The following is an 18478-nucleotide window of genomic DNA, read 5'->3' on the forward strand; positions in this document are numbered from 1 at the left end:
TGGCTTTTGCTGTAGCAGGCAACTGAGTAAATAGGTTCATAGGTTGGTACTAGGCTATCTGCCAGAAGGCATTTATAAGCCTAGCCAGAATGTGTTGGCTTTCGCCGCCCCCTTAGATTAGTTCTCTGTGCCTCTGTCCAGCAGAGCCACTGAAGTGATCCCTGAGGTAAACTTTCTGTTTCCCATCCACTCGTCAAGGTTTCTTTTGAAGAGTGTTAGTGAGGAGCTCTGCCTAATGTAGATTGGGATCTTGTTCCAAAGCATAGGAAGTCTCTGGGACAGGACTCTATCCCTCCAGCACGCCCTATTTATTGTTGTGGCAAGGTTTAGATCCCTAGAGCATGTGGCTCGAGGGGATAAGGTTTTCTTTAGGTGGAGCATGTCCATCAATTCTGGGTTGGACTTGGCCTTGTATGTCAGGCAGAGATCACCTCTGAGTAGGTGGTATGCAACTGAGTACAACTGGAGTTTCTTTAGTCGAGCTGCATAAGGCATCTGTTTGAGGCCAGTGATCCTCTTGTTGAGGTACTTCTGTGGTCTTTCCAGCTGTTGCAGGTGTCTTGTAAGGTACATCTCAAATGGGGCATTGTACTCTACGATGGGTCTGATGAGTAGAGGGGCACAATGACCTCTTTTGATCTGGATGCGAACACTTTTGTGATTAGGTGGGCCACGTAGAAGGATTTTCTAACCACTTTGGCAATGTGATTATCAAAGGTGAGATTACTATCTACTTGGGTCCCCAGATCCCTTATTACATCTTCCGTATTTACGGGACTACCACCTATAGTTTGTGGGTACTTTGTTTTTTCCAAAGGGGATAACTATGCGCTTTTTGGCATTTAGCTTGAGGCCATGATTTTGACACCAGGTATCCGTCTCAGTGAGACCCTTTTGGAGGATGTCTGTGTCAGCCGAAGAGTCAATTATATCCCCTAGTTAGCAGTCGTCTGCAAACTTGGTCAGCTATAGTCCTCCTGTGCTTGCCTGTACCTCTGAGAAGTATATGCCGAACAGAAGGGGTTCTAGGACTGAGCCCTGGGGAACTCCACTTGTAACAGGTTTAGAGTCGGACCTAGCTCCCGCAACTCTCACCATGTGGGTTCTGTCCATGAGCCAGTTGGCAACCCATCTTGTGACGTATGGGTTTATGTTCAGGCTGGTGAGTTTGTCTATAATACCAGAATGGGGAATGGTGTTGAAGGCCTTAACGAAGTCTAGGTAGGCTGTGTGTACCACCATTTCCTCGTCTATAGCCTTGGTAACTGTCTCAAAAAAAGTCCACCAGGTTTAGGATGCATGATCTGCCGTTAACAAAGCCAAACTAGGTAGGGTCCAGTGTTTGGAGGTTCCCAATATCTCTGTTAATGAGTTCCATGATGATGCGCTCCATAGCCTTGCAGACCAAGCTAGTTAGGCTTATAGGGCGATAGTTCCCGGGTCTGTTGTGGACCAACCTTTGTGGAGCAGAATAACCGTTGCTGTGTGCCACTCTATGGGTATGTACCCTGTGGAGAGGCCACTCTATGGGTATGTACCCTGTGGAGAGGCTGAGTTTGAACAGTGTGTTTAGGTGAGGGGTTAGTTTGTCTTTGAGCTCGTGTATGACGCAGCCTGGGACACCGTCCGGTCCCATTGACGCTGTGTTTTTGGCTTTGGAGAGGGCTGTTTTACCCTGAGTGCCTGTGATTTCGGGGACTCTACATTCTTCTGGTATGGTTATGGGGCCTTTTGGGGGTGAGAAGGGAGTGAAGTTTGCGCTGAACCTGTCTGCCAGGATGTTGGTGATATCGGTCGGTTCAGTGTATTTTGTGCCATTCTGCACTAACTCTGAGCAGATCTGAGCATTGCCACTTAGATTCTTGACATAGCTAAAGAATGCCTTGTGGTTAATCTTTGGAGTCCTTGGCAATTTTTCTTTCAAAGCTCGCCTTGGATGATTTTATGAAGGATCGTAGTTTTTTGCATATAAAGATCAGGGATGTCTTCCCTTCTTGGGATTGTACTCTTTTCTGTACTAGTTTCCTCCTTCTATTGTATAGCCTGTTTATGGCAGGAGTCCACCAGACTGGTTTCCTGTTTTTGGAGGAGTGAGTCTTGGTTTTGCTTGGGATGGCACGATCCATGCTTTCTTGTAGCTGCCTGTAGAATGCATTAGTAAAGGATTTTGCAGCTTGGACAGTGTTATCCTTCAGCATGGGGGCTTTGAAACTTTCCACCTCGGTCTTAAGTAACGTGAAGTTTGCTTTTGAAAAGTTTTTCATGGTGGTTTTCTTGTCCGGGGGTGGGGGCAGAATATGGATATCCAAAGTGATTTGTTTATGGTCAGATCTAACCAGCGAGTGGTTGACCTCTGGTGTGGAACACCGGTCGCCCATGTTGGTGATGACCAGGTCCAATATGTTGTCACCTCTGGTGGGAGTGTTGACCAGTTGAACCAGGGCGTTTGAGTTTATAAATTCTAGGAAAAGTTGGGCAAGGGAGTTAGTACTTGAGTAGTTCTCCCAGTTAATGTTTGGGTAATTGAAATCACCCAATAACAGGGTGTTTGGTAGGACCTTTATGTTTCCCAGTGTTTCCAGAAATGCGGAATAGGGGTCCTGGGACATGGTGGGTGATCTGTAGCAAGCTACAATTTGAATTGCAGTCTTGCCCATTGTTAGTTGCACGTGGATGATCTCTGAAGCATCGTGCTCTGCCACTAACCTGGAGGTGTGGGTATCCTTGATGAATATGGATATGCCCCCGCCTTTTGTATTTCGGTTTGGGTTCTGTGGCTGAAATGTATGATATGAGTTGTAGCCTGGTTTTGCTGGGGTGCTCTCTGGAGCCTTAAACCAGGTTTCTGTTACTGCACATTTATAAATTTTCTCCATACTGAGGAGTGCCTCGAGTGCATGCATTTTGAGGTTTAGACTTCTGGCATTGAGTAGCATTACCCTCAGTTTTTTGTTACTTGTGCTATTTACAGCAGTGGGTTTGTCTTTTGAGCCTTGCCTAAAAAAAGGCACTATGGGGGTGGCAAGAGCCTTGGCCAGTATTCGTAAGCCTAAGGGTGACAGGTACAGGCTGTCTCGAGCAAAGCAGTGTGGCTTGTCGAGCATGTCATCCCAGGCGGACAGACACTGGATCCCCTTTGAATGACACCAGAAACTTAGCCAACTGTTGAAATTGAGAATTTTTTCTTTATACCGTGGTATCATTCTTGGTGAGGGCAGGATGCTACTCAGGGTCAGGGTCATACTGGCCTGGGCTACGTGATCAGAGAGCTCCATGTCTCTCTTCTTGTAGTCCAGGGAGGTATGGCTCAGGTCATTCACACCAACATGGACAATGACAGAGTCATATTTGTACTTGTTCTGGAGTGACCTGAGTGCTTATGTTATGTGGTGGATCCTGACACGCGACAGACAGCTAACAGTAACCTTCTCCTTATTCAGCCTAGTGCCTGACTATAGAGTCACCTATTACTAGTATGTTGGGTATGTTATTTTGCCTTAAGGGCTGTGATTGCATGGCACACTGGTTTTATGAAGTATGTGTTTCATGGTTTGTGTTGGGGGGCTGGAGGTTGCTTGGATGTTTGCTTTGGAGGTCTCTGTTTGCTTTGCAGATTTTTATTAAGATGTCAGGAAAATCCTACTAGGACAGCTGAGCTTTATTTGGGGTTAATCAGAGTCTCTTTAATTGATGGCAGGTGTGTACCCAATAAGACTGAATGCTGTAATTAGATCAAAAGGTGCTTCAACAAAGTATTAGTTTAAGGGTGTGCACACTAATGTAACCAGCTTATTGTACGTTTTTTATTTTTTATATTTTCCCCCTAACAAATTTGCTTGTTTTTCAATTGAATTGCACAGGTTATAGGTCACATTAAAGGGGGGGAAAGTTTTGAAACCTGGTATTTTAATAGGGGTGTGTAAACTTTTTATATCCACTGTGTATATATATATATATATATATATATATATATATATATATATACATATATATATATATATATATATATATATATGCGCGCACAAACACACACATTTTATATATATATATATATATATATATATATATATATATATATATATATATGCACACATATACACATAGGGATGGCACACAGTTAAGTTGGGGGGGTCACCAAATTTTAATTTATTAAGCAGAGTACAGAGGAAGAGAATTGGGGGAATTTTATTATTTTGTTTTCTGAATGAGTGAGTGAACTTATAAAAATGACTTCTTTTGGCCATTATCTGGGCCATCAAGTCACAAACAGAGAACTGAATACCGCTAATACCAGATTTAGAATACAGTTCATGAAACAGGATTTTAAATAAGAAAATCAATACAAAGAAATTAAGAAAATAAAAGGTACACAATCAATAATATTTACTATGTGTATTACACACTATGAATTTGAATGAACAAATAAATGTAAGTATCTTATAAGCATGTTGGAGGGAAAAGGCATTTTCTAAGTCACAGCAAGTGAGTCACTGTTATGGAATGTTAAAGGCATGGGAAACAAACTTTCAGGAACTGAAAGTCAATGAGGATGATACGAGAGTTAAAATTAATGCAGTAATTGCCCTAAGCAAACACATTTCTGACTTTTAAGTGAATAGTCAGGGGATTTGGTTTTCAACTAGTAAGACTTAGCCACATTACTATGACTTTTTTTGGCCACAGATATGTGGCTTTGTGCATCTAAGAATAACTGATAATGATAAAGCTATTTAAGGGACACTCTGTTATTAAAATACCTGAAACAATTATACAGAATTCCTTTTCAGTAGCTATATGGGATCTAGTACCTGAAGAACTTTAATTCCAAAAAATAAGAAACTGTTCTGCTTTTGGGATATATGTAACAATTTGTAAACTACAGTAGTATGTTTTTTAATGCTCAGGTGTTGATGGGTATGGTGGGGTCAATGATTCTGGCACAAATAGAAATGAAAGAGTCAAGGAGATATAAAACTTACTATCAATGCTATCTGTTGAGGTTATAATGGGGGGGGGGGGTATACACCAGTTCCATGAGATTCAGTTCAATATGCAGTGGAATGATAAGTTAAGTCTCTTGAGGAAATGACAGTGATTTAAAAAAAGAAAAGTAAATGGCAGTGATATGTGATAAATGAAACAAACAAAACAAAGTGAGCAGACTGGCAGAGAAGGCCCCAGTTCCCTAAGGGACTTCACATTCAGCAAAGTACAGTAGGAATTCTCTCTCTACATTACATTTGTTCATTTATTAAATTCATGACTGCATGAACAAGACAAAGCCTATTAAACCAATGATCTTTTTCATAGATGACACTTGTAGCAAAGCTCCTGACAGACTACAGAATTATATACACATCCAATAACTCACCCACTGTGAGTTCAAAGCTGCAGTTTAGAAAGCATTAGCATAACGGGTCTCCCTCCATCTGTAAAGTACAAAACTACAATCAGAAACTTAATATTTTTGTGTAAAACACAAGTATTTTTTCAAAGTACTTCCATCTTTGGTGATAATCAGTTAAGTGGGTGCTTTTATCTGTTTTTCCATTGAACTCTGAGAAACAAGAAAATTGTGCAAGGACTTTACCATATCAGTAGACACTTGAGAAGATTACCTCTGCAGTAATGCTGACTACTAGGACTTTGGCTCATAATTAGGCCTGACTTACATAGCTCAATACTCTTCCCCTCCATGTGTGGTGGAAGTCCTTCTATAAGGGATATCAGGATGTTACAAGTACAACACTTATGTCCAGCAATGGTATTTTAGAGCTGTCTAGCCTAGAAAACCATAGCCTGAAGCTAAGGAGCAGAACTCATGGATAATCCTAAGAAAGAAAGAGAGAGACAGAAAACCATCTTGTTGTAAGCTGATAGAACATAAATGAGGAAAAACAAAAGGCCCCCTCAAAGCTATGCAGTCTTGAACAAGCCTGAAGCCCTGCAACAGAAGGGGAAAGGTGGGAAGCATAAAGACATGGTACCCAAATCTGTCCAGGGATGCCCAAACACAGCAATAATGGATGAAGACAGGGTAAGTACTATTGCAAAAGTAATCTATTCAAGAATCTGCTATACACAACTGGACTTCAGTCAGATTGCTGCTGCAGCATTTCTGACTACTGTGATGAGTTATAAAGTCCATGAGAACAGCTTGGAAGCCTGACTGGAAGGCTGGGTTACAGCTTATTATGTACCTTCCAGAAGTGCCAAAACAAACTAAGCTCTCACCCTGCAGGCAATCCCCTGTTTAAATGTCTGGCCAAGTGCAATGTACGCAGATGAACATAAACAAATGAATTATGAGCCAAAGAATTAGCAGTTTACTAAATCAAAAAGCTCTTTGAACACCATCTCACATATCAGTCTCCCTCCAGACAGAATTCTCATACCTCCATGTTTCAGGATGCATGTGTTTTAATTGGCTACTCACATCCCTCAAAAGATAAAACTTCCTGGACATTCACTTGCTTACTTTAACTTATGCCCTTGCATATACCTAATACAAAGATGACAGATAACAGCTTGCAGAAAATAAAACAAAGCTTACCATAGTTCAGTAATCAAACACCCAACATGCTCTTATAACAACAATAATGATGATGATGATGATAATACAAAAAAAGGCTTTTGTAGAGGCCCATTTGCCCTTTGGAAAAAAGAAAGTAAGAGCTTAAACCAGCAAAAATGTTCCTTCAACTAAAAGCAGTCTTTTTAGTGAGTCTCTCTCTTTTTCTATCAGTTTCCCCCCTTCTCCTCACCAACAGAGCATCTAACAAAACAGAATTCACAACCAGCAAATGAAACTCCCCCATGCAATCATCAGCTACGTCAGATGGCTGTAAAAGTCAGTTAAGCCACTTACTAAAGCCAGTCATGTCTAAAGTCCACTAGTCCTTCCATACAGAACAGAAAAAAAAAATCAAAAACAAGCCATCTATCCATCCATCCACATCTTGCTCATTTAAGCTCCATTCTACTAATTCCTCTCTATGTTAGCAGATGCCAGGGAATGCATGGTTTGTGGTCTCTCTTGCTGAACTGCTTGCAGCACATCCAGTCTCTCCTTAGCAGACTTATACTTGTTAAATAGAGGGTCAAAAGATCTTTTTCCATTAACATCCTTTCTCGGTACTTGCTATTCATCCAGTGACATGCCAATTGTATTTACTGCTGATCTACTCTGGGTATTGGTGCCCTCAGAGTCCAAAAAATTTAGTTGCTGAATCACCATCATTAAATGTTTTGTAGCTCCTCTGGATTGGAAAATCTTCAGACAAGCAGGGTGCACCAAGCTATATTTCAGGCACCTCAACACAAAAAATCTGAGCCAGAATAAAAGCCGCTCACCTCTTGTTACACTGGTGCACGTAATCTTGCTCAAACACTTTCATGCCCCCAGATGTCATGTGGATCCCTAGCTTCCATAACTCAAACACCAACTCTTTAGTCACAAAAGTGACAAAAACATACAATAATCAATCTGGCTGTACATGTTTGTATGTGACGAACAGTGTTGCAAGCTATCTTAAGGGCGCTCTCAATTTGGACCTGGTCCTTCTCCAGATTAGTCCACTAGGCCAGTAAAAAGGTCACATGAGCCTTATGATCCTTACCCTTTAGATTTTTCTGAACCTCTACTAACTGCAAAGCCTCCTTCAAGTCTAGTCTTTCTGACTTATTATGATTGCCTCCATCAGTTTCACTTTAGCATTGGTAGCCAGTACTTGTTTTAAGCAGTTCATTCTCATGAATCATACCCTGGAGCAAATCTGAATGTTCATTTACCACTTTGGATATCTCTCAGATTGATTAATCAGTTTCTGTTATGTGCTCCTCCAATCTCTTATTAAGCTTCACCTCCCTAAAGACATCCTTTAGTGTCACCTCTCCTTCACCTGCTTTGTGAGCACTCCTACTTGGAGGACTGGAAGCCATATTTGGTGGTTCACGTGGCGTCTAGTTGTTGAGTAGTATTTTGCTTTACTTTACTTTCTTCTCCTTCATTCAACACATCAGAACTTGTTTGATTGACCTTGTATTGATCAAGCTTCTAAGCAGAGTTGTTCCCAAAACTGATTAAATACTTCTAGCTACAAGGAGACAGACAGACCTAGAGAGCAGATATAGGCTGCTGCTTACAGCACTCACTCCATGCCAGTAGCCCTCAATTAGCATGTTTATTTAGGTGTAACAGTGTTAACACACTGTAATACATGGAGTGCCATCATTACCCTCAGAAATCAAGAAAAGAAAACAAACCAATTAAGCATATCCCTAGCACAAGACTTGATCTTAAGAGCACTTGGGGTGATTAACCAAAGTTTGTTAAGTACAGCCAAAAAGAAAGTAAGTTAACGTCAGTAACGGGAATCTAGGAATATACAAAACAACAGCCTTAACGAAGAGCTGTCTAGCACTACGCATATTAATTAAACAGTAACATCAGATACACAAAGACCTCGAGCCGTGCTAGACCAGCAAAAGCGACAGCACTACTGCCATCATTAATTTATTAAACTAAACGTTGTTAAATAACTATATTACAATCAACCTAACAATAGAAAGAATTGCATTAATAGTACCACCAGACGCACACACATATATCACCAGCAACAGAACAAAAGAGCAAAAAAAAAATATGGTCAGTTTCAATAATTGCTGAATATAGAACTACAGAGATAGTTCACTTTGCATGTATCACTTTTGAAAGAACAAAAAAATGTACAGCACATGTATAGTTGAAACTGCCAATAACTAACTAGTTGTTTCTGAGTTGTATATAAGACATATAATATATAGTAACTAAATTTAATTAGAAAAAGTATAAAAGTGTTCACGGAGCCTTAAATATCTTTATGGCTCTTAATTTAATGCACTTGTGGCCTTTATTATTAATATTATATATACAAACTAGCACTTATACTATAACTAATATAGCAATAAATAATAATACATAAATACATCATGATACATATTTTACTATTTTTACTTTTTCTGTTTCCTCATTTGCCAGTGCATAGACAATAGGTCTGTAGGTGGCTCTCAGCCATTCTTTATAGGTTATGACCATTTTTTTTGTTTATTATAGAAGAAATTTTTTTTTCATATTCTTTTAAATATAACAAAGCATGACTTGCTTTTTGTTTTTATATTGTGCACGCATGTGGCACATTTTTTATGGAATGTATGCTGCGCAATTTAGGATGTACTGATGATGTGTCACTGTACTACTAGTTTAGTAAAAAGTGTCCACTGCATTCTTTGATGAAGCCACTGGAGGTCCGTGGGCAAAAAACGCCTTTTTGTGAAATCAAAAAAAGCGCTAAGACTTTTTTGCTTCTGCTTGTTCTTGTCAGTTTTGTTAAGTACAGCTAAGTCCTGTTAAGATGGGGTCTCACTCTAGGGAATAAAGAAGACCATGCCAGCCATCAAAGGACACTGACAGAAGATCAAATAGCTTTTAAAAGCTGTTAGAATGCCACTCTGCCACATGTAAACAGAAAGCATTGAAGGATGAAGAGACTAAAAGCATTTAAAGATGTTCTACACATGGGCAGTTTGTTTCAACCTGCTCTTTATTTTTGAGTTCTATGTGCATCATCTTTCAAAGGCTTTGAAAGCCAGTAAAACACTTCATGCTCCTACAATTTTTATTTTTTTCTATAACAGGTAATACATGGATGAAAAAAAGCTCTATGCACTACAAAGAATTATGATTGGGTCACCAATCATAATCCTTTACTATGCGTTCTTGACATGGATGCCAAGATTCACCTATTGAGCTTCACTCTTACGGTTAATTTCTTGGCATCCATGTCTTGAATGCATAACAAAAAGGATTATGATTTGGTCTCCAATCATAACTAGCTTATTATGTACTTGAGACAGAGAAGTATTTCTTGCCATCCATTTAGAGAACACATAATAAATAGTTACTGTTGGTGACCCAATCATAACTCTTTGAAAAGCATGGCACTTTATCTGCTTCATGTACAACTAGTTTGAGAAAAAAAATGTATACGTGGCAAGTGTTTTACTGACTTTCAAAGCCAGTAAAACACTTAGCACTTTCAAAGAGACAACAGGCAGAAACAAACTGCCCTTTTATAGAACTAACAGCTTTAAAAGCTATTAGACACTTTGATCAGACACATTTTTGTGACAGAATGATGTTCTAACAACTTTTAAAATGTTTTACCTTGTGATGCTGTTACTCCCTAACACGAGACCTGATCTTAACAGGGCTTAGGGGTGCTTAACAAGCTTTTGTTAAACACCCCTAAGCAATGCTAAGATTGAGTCTCAAACTAGAGTTATGGTTTACAAGTTTATCTTTTTACACACTTTAGAAGATAACTGTAGCATTCCAAGCTAGTTATGATCAGAAACCTGTTCATAACTCCCTATGCTGTACAGATGGTGATGTTAACAGGTTACTTTTACTTAAGGAAATATGATAACACACTGCATATTACGTAAATGTTTGTTTTCCTTAGTACAATTATTACTGAATAGTGCAGTTCATTTGTTTACTACGTGATCTTTTTGAGTAAGAGATGCTTGACTGAAATTACTTTTAATAATTAATGGCTGCATGATGTCTTTTGATGATTCTAAAAACATATTTGAATGTTGTTTTATATGCAACACATGGTGAAATGTACATTAATTAAATCAATAAAGTTTTTTTAAGGTATATAACTCACTTCACTTCAGGCGCTTATCATTTGACTATTCATATCTTTGGGTAAGTTTTCCGACTTGAGCCAGGTATGCCACAGATGACAACTCCCATCCTTGCTGCTCATAGGATACCCACCAAGTCTTAAGAGCATTAGAAGTCTGGATGTCTATAGCTTGATCAGCTGTTGGCCCTAACCATTAATGTACGCAAAGTACATAAATCTTCCCAAACCTGCCCAACAATCTCACTTGCATATGAAAAGGAAGTGTTCCTATGGGCACCGATGGTTTGTCAGAAAAAAGAAAAAAGAGTGGGTTGTTTATATGTTTATCCTGAAACTTTTGGTAGCAGGACATTTTATATGTTTTGATAAGTTTTTTTGACTTTGTTGCGTAGTTCTAGGTATATTTGTTTATCTGATTGGGATTTGGTGTTACGGAAGTTAGTCCAGGCTTTGGTGTTACGGAAGTTAGTCCAGGCTTTGTTTCTATTTTTGAGGAAGGTTTTTGTATCTAGGGTTAGCCATGGGGCATATTTAGTTTTAATTCTTGTTGTTCTGAGGGGGAGTCGTGATGGTTAAGGATATTTGTGAAGGTTGTATTGAAGTATAAAACTGCTTCATCAAGGGGTAGGTTTTCCAGGGGAGTCCATTTGCACCTTTTTAGGTCATTTTTAAAGTTGGACAGGCTGAAATGTTTTTTATTCCTAATTTGGCGCATGGATACTTGGGTCAGTTGTGGAGTTTTACATCCGAGTAGAAATGTGGCTTGGTGGTCACTTTACACGTTATTTCCATTTCTATTTGTTGCCAGGGACATGGCTTAAAAGGGTGTAAGGACACTTCACTTACCCGGCTTACCAACAAATATATAAATTAATAAAATAAATACATTAATAGATAAATAAAATTGTAATATTTCTTAAATGTAAGGCACATATGTGTGTTGCTGCATATTAACTGTCAAGGAAAAAGGGCATATATTCTAAATAACATGGGTATAACACAACCTGCACTATATGGCTGACAAATACAAACAGGAAAACATTGTTATATAGAAGGGTTTTACAACCACAACATAGTGCCAAACATGAAAATGCAACAGTCATCTGTAACTACAGTTAGAAGCACACAGGCATTCAACTCACCAAGATGAGAAAGGATAAAGTAACTATTAGCTGTCTTTCAAGTGTAAGAATTCATGATGCCACCAAGGCTCTAAGATCCTTTCATCCCAAGTATGCATCTAACCTAGTCATCACCAAAATGGCACTGAATAATCTCCAATGCTCTTCCTTGATACCCGAGCTCTCAATGTATGTGACTGAGGCTGGGAAGTAATTACTCTTGAGCAACAGACTGCCATTATGATGAATGGTACCCAAAACAAACAGAAAATTAATGACTTTAATAAAAGACTCAGTATACGGTGTCACTGTCAAATGTATTCTTATCAATGTGTTGTTCCAATGTGAAGTTAATACTCCCTCTACAATTGGGTTCAGTGCCTATCACACATTCAGACCCCGAGATATTTGGAGACGGTATATACATATTTATCTGCAATCCCATAGCCTCACGGTAAATACAGCAAAGTAATGATCCTGAACTCAGAATTAAAAGACAAGACTAATTACCACATCAGTGCCAACAAGAGAAACACTTCTGTCTCCTGCTACTCATGACACCTAGTTCAACTAACTAGTCCCTGGCTACTGAAGACAACACTACCATCCTGACAGATTTCAAATGCAAATCCATACACTGCTAAACGCTCACCACAAACATCAAATATGCACAGTGGTTCCTTAACTTTATTAACATCGACTCCCTCATTCAGTGGGTACCCTCTGAAACCAAGTTACATCAATTTCCTTGACCTGGTCCTCATTAAAGCACCACCAATCTGCTCCATACCTAAAGTTTCCCCTCACTTACTCCAAGGTAAACATCCTAGCACTCTTGGACAAACTAAATAAATTCAACATTTCCCCTCCATAAGGATCACATATCAAAAGCAGACACTTATACCAATGACTTCTATACCTATCTTAACTCCTGCATTGACGCTTCTGCCCCAATCCAGGAAAAGTACAATGGAAAATTTAAAAACAAGCCTCTGTGGTGGAACTCCAGTATACAAAACTCTATAATAAAAGGGGAAAAAAAATTCCCACATTAAGGTATACATTCATATCCCCTAATTCTATAAAGGTTCTCAAAATGATTGCAAAGACTTCAGTATAAGATAAAAACTTTTAAGACCAGTTATAAGGCGAAGACCACCACCACCTCCAAAGACAATCATACAGCATTATTTTACTATGTTAGGAATTTCAAAATTTAAGCAAAGAGTTTGTCGCAAATGACATTATCAATTCTAGACCTGAGGGTCCAAGCAACAAACTCACTGACAAATTTAGTTCCAGTACCCCTATGCTTTCATCCCTATACTTCTCCATTACCATTCAGCTCCTGCCTCCCCTACAATTTCCTCTGAAGAGGTCCTGAATGCCCTCTCCAAAACTAAAGACACTAGCTCTATGGACCCAAGCAACATGCAAAGCTGTATCCTAGCCAGTTCCAAATGTCGGATGCTTAGCTAATGACCATAGTGGTACCCCTACACAAAGACAGTCTTACTAATGGTCCTGGGAACCACCGACTAATTGGTCTTGGTAGCACTGCTGGCAAAATAATGGGAAATGTAATTTCAGAACATAAAAAATACAGATATAGGCAACACACAATCTCTTGAACCAAACCAGTATGAAAGATAGGACCTAGCTACTAAATCTGGTAGATTCTTTTGAGAAGTTAATTGAAGTATTGGAATAAAGACAGATGGTGCACACTGAATAAAGTGACCTGCTTAAAGGCATTTAAGCATTATTGATATGCTCACCCATTTACATATCAATTTCTTTGTAAAACACTGCAGAGCTAACTGGCTTATAGATAGTACTTGTACAGTCAGGGTTAATGACATACTCTCCGCTAAAAAGATTGTCATCAGATGTGCCCTATTGGGGGTCTTTATTGGGTTCACTGCTCTTTGGCATTTACTTTGCTGATGTCCAAGTAATGTCAAGGCTCTCTAGCTTACAAACTGAGGATGACTGCATATTATGAGTGGTCATTAACTCTCCAGCTGACAATCACAAACTACAAAAGTGACTAGCTTGCACTAATTCCTATTCTTAAGACCACAGACTGAAGCTAAATGCAAAAAATGCTTTATTGTTCTCTCTGAGAATAATGCGTAGCCCTGCAATTACTTCACAGATGGTCCCCACAGCTGACATCTTCATTAGAGACCCTGAAACATTCCTGGACAATGAGCTCGCATTTGACCATCACTTAGCAACTATTGCTAGGAAATCCTATACTTACTCCAAATAATCACTAAAGGTATATCCTCCAGACCCAAAGAGGTTAACAACCCCTTCTACTCTTCCCTACTCAAACCCATAACAGAATACAATGCCCCTTTCAACATGCACCTGTCCAGACATTTTACACAATTCTAGAAACTTCAAAGATTTCTGACTAAGAACATCTTAGATATGAGCTCCATAGGTTAAACAGAGCATGTAAAAGCTATTTCACTGTACTCTGCCTCCTATACAATGTTATTCAGAGACGTCTGTTTGACTTATAAGGTAACAAAGAACCCAAACAAGCTAGACTTCTCACCTAGTCAAACCTTTGGCAATACCACAAATACCATTCTAAAGATCTACACATACATCAAAATATTAATAGAACCTGTCTTTGGGACAGCATCTCCCAAAAGATCCCCTACCTATGAAATAAGCCCCACCACATACCAAACTCCCTTTTAAAGCAAACCTCAAAGAGTGGATAAAAGATATGGCAAACAAGCAGGTCTGTGGCATTACAGGATTTGAAGATAAACAGTAAGACAGTGCAGGCCAATCTGGCTTCAGCAAGCTTGTGATTACAGGACTGATGCCATGTAACACTAAGAACAAGGAGTCTGTCAGTTAAAAATGTTCTTAGAGTTTAAATCAGAAGTGCTGAAATGCTGGGTAAGTCTGTGCCTAATGCCATCACACCCACAACTGAAAGCAAGCACAGGTTACCTGGAACTGAGCGAGCAGACATGGGACAAGTACATTGACATAGTAAGCTCTTCCACTGGCATAAACAAAGTACATCACACGCTACTCTGCTGCTTGAAATAACTCCGGCAGCTCAACAAAGAGTGGGTAGTGGGGATGAGATCCATTCATTTACCCTTGTTTCATTATTATTGTTATTACAGTTACTGGGTTTTGTGCCCCTTATTGCTTTCAACTTCTTTGCAATTACACACTGGGGGGTCATTGCCAAAAAACAGGTATCTTCTACCGCACTCAAAATAAATGTGACACCTGAAGCAACTCTTGGAATGCACATTACATAAACCTTATATCTAACCACGTATGGCACCCCCAAAGATAAAAAAAAAGTAAAAAAAAATAGTTTACACTGGATGGAAATTAAACCCACAAAAGCCCTACAGTGTCAACAAAATATGACTGAAGAAAGAAATGACAAAATGCAACAAGAACTAGAATAGCTTCCTTTAAAATGGCACATGTAGGAGTATTACAAAAACAGAAGTAAGAGGACTAACATACCCACATTTGGTCAAATTATATCACATATCTTATTATTTGATGCTTAAAGAATGTAACATTACCATTTGTATCTGCCAATAGGATCCCAAAATCCAGGCCTTGGAATATTACATGGTCCTTGCGTTGCTTGCTTGTAGTAACTATAAAACTTCAACATCATCTCATTGGAAGGCTGAAATGAACCTGATAAAAATCAAACAGAGAGAGCAGTAAGACATTCAATACATGTCTGAAAAAATCCCTAAATTACTGAGTAGGACTTCATTTTCAACAAAGGATTTTTTATATGACTCATCCAAATGACCTGTATAACTCAATGAAACAAAGTGATATCGAAGATCTCATTTCCTTATTCATGAACACATTTTAGTATTCAAAAGCAGACATTTTTGTGGATGCATTTCTTCAGACTGTGACAGGACACCTCTGTAAATGAGGTAACTCACTACAGCAGATGTACCTTGTTATACTGCTACAGTAAATTCAGTAATTAAACACACAACTGAGTAATGCTAGTCAAAATTAAGAAAATGTTATTTCTGAATAAGTGTTTTCAGATTTAAATCTCTATTAACACCACCAAACAAGAATAAATGCCTATCATGAAAACCACCTACCTTATCAACCCAGCTACTTAAACAATTAAGCTAAATTGAATTAAATGCTTCAGTCTCATCAATGGAGTGGCTACTCATCTGGCAGTGGAGAGACGTATCCTATAATTCCACTATACAACCAGCTGAAGTTTTAGTTATTTCTAGGAGGTGTCATCCCTATCTAAAAAGTTGCTTTTAAACTCTTGCCTATGGGTCTCATGTTATCTCAGCCACCAACAGTAATGGCCAGGGTTATGGGTCCAGAGATACCTTGTTGTTTAGCTATGTATGTATGTATACACACAAACACAAATTAAAAAAAAAAAAATATCTATATATATATATATATATATATATATATATATATATATATATATATAGTGTGGATATAAAAATTTACACAACCCTGTTAAAATGCCAAGCTTTTGCGATATAAAAAAAAAATGAGTCCACAATAAATCATTTCAAAACTTTTCCCACCTTTAATGTGACCTATAACCTGTACAATTCAATTGAAAAATAAACAAATCCGTTAGGGGAAAAATATAACAAATAAACATACAATAAGCTGGTTGCATAAGTGTACACACCCTTAAACTAATACTTTGTTGAAGCACCTTTTGATTTAATTACAGCATTCTTGGGTAGGAGTCTATCAGCATGGCACATCTTGACTTTGCAACACTTGCCCACTTTTCCTTGCAAAAGCACTCCAAATATATCAGATTGCGAGGGGATCTCTTGTGCACAGCCCTCTTCAGGTCACCCTACAGATTTTCTATTGGATTTTGGTCTGGGCTGTGGCTGGGCATTCCAAAACTATAATTTTCTTCTGGTGAAGCCATTCTTTTGTTGATTTGGATGTATGTTTGGGATCATTGTCATTCTGAAAGGTGAAATTTCTCTTCATCTTCAGCTTTCTAGCAGACACTTGAAGGTTTTGGGCCAAAAGTGACTGGTATTGGAACTGCTCATAATTCCCTCCACCTTGACTAAAGCCCCAGTTTCAGCCGAAGAAAAGCAACCCCAAAGCATGATACTGCCACCACAATGCTTCACCGTGCGGATGGTGTTCTTTTGGTGATGTGTTGTTTTTGTGCCAAATGTACCTTTTGGAATTGTGGCCAAAAAGTTCAATCTTGGTCTCATCAGACCATAACACATTTTCCCACATGCTTTTGGGAGACTTGTTGTATTGTTTTGCAAATTTTAGCTGGGCCTGGATTTTTTTTGTGTAAGAAAAGGCTTCCGTCTTGCAACCTTACCCTATAGTCCAGACATATAGAGAATACGGGAGATCACATGAAGAACACAACCAGTACTTGCCAGAAATTCCTGCAGCTCCTTCAGTGTTGCTGCAGGTCTCTTAGCAGCCTCCCTGACCAGTTTTCATCTTGTCTTTTCATCAATTTTGGAGAGACATCTAGTTCTTTGCAACGTCACTGTTGTCCCATATTTTCTCCATTTTTTTATGACTGTCTTCACTGTGTTCCATGGTATAGCCAATGCTGTGGAAATTTGTTTGTACCCTTCTCCTGACTGATGCCTTTCAACAATGAGATCCCTTTGATGCTATGTAAGCTCTCTGCGAACTATAGCTTTTGCTGTAGTAGGCAACTGAGTAAATTCAAGAAAATCCTACTAGGACAACTGAAATTTATTTGGGGTTAATCAGAGTCGCTTTAATTGATGGCAGGTGTGTACCCAAGAAGACTGAATGCTGTAATTAAATTAAAAGGTGCTTCAACAAAGTGTGCACACACAACAAAATATTAGTTTAAGGGTGTGCACACTTATGCAACCAGCATATTGTACATTTTGTTATATTTTTCCCCTAACAGATTTGTTTTTTTTCAATTTAATTGTACAGGTCCTCTATCACAGACAAACACACACACACACACACACACACACACACACACACACACACACACACACACACACACACACACACACACACACACACACACACACAGCATTTATTTAAGCGGAATTAATATAATTTTAAAATAAAAAAAAATCTATTATCTGGGTACTTCTATGATAATTATTTCATTAGTACATTAATTGGACTAATGAAATTAGTGCCTATCTACCTCTCTCAAAATAAATGGAACTGGAACCTAGAACGGACACATCATGCTATTCGTCAGCATGACTTCTCATTTACCTATCTCTCAGACAGTAACAGGACATAGCTATACCATCCTTTTTCTGTAACTATGTGAGGTTTGTAAAATGGCTGCTCTAATCAACTGATCTCAGTGTGCACCAAACTTCTCTAAGCATCTCACTAAATATGCTAAAAAAGAGCAAATGCTGCAATAGCAACATTTTTTTCCTCCCACAGGTATTTTTATTTTTATAAATTCCAACAGAGCATCATATATATCTGTGGGCAATAGGAAGGAGATCCAGTCATTTACCCTTTTATCATAACTATTGTTACTTTATTTAACAGGGTTTTGTGGCCCTTAGTTCTTTCAACTTCTTTGCAATTACACACTGAAGGTCACTGCCACAAAACAGCTATCTTCTAGATGGCAGT

General features: G+C 38.7%; 1 protein-coding gene across 1 annotated transcript in view; it reads right to left on the reverse strand.

The window, feature by feature from the left end:
- The window catches only part of ACBD5 (acyl-CoA binding domain containing 5), an 882854-nt gene that overhangs the window by 756683 nt on the left and 107693 nt on the right, over window positions 1–18478 (reverse strand). The window contains exon 3 of the mRNA XM_044064548.1: window positions 15397–15517. Coding sequence (XP_043920483.1) covers window positions 15397–15517 — 121 coding nt within the window. The remainder of the gene's footprint in view (window positions 1–15396; window positions 15518–18478) is intronic.

The sequence above is a fragment of the Protopterus annectens genome, chromosome 3.part0 (assembly GCF_019279795.1).
Source record: "Protopterus annectens isolate FY-2018-M chromosome 3.part0, PAN1.0, whole genome shotgun sequence".
In the NCBI taxonomy this organism is placed as follows: Eukaryota; Metazoa; Chordata; order Ceratodontiformes; family Protopteridae; genus Protopterus; species Protopterus annectens.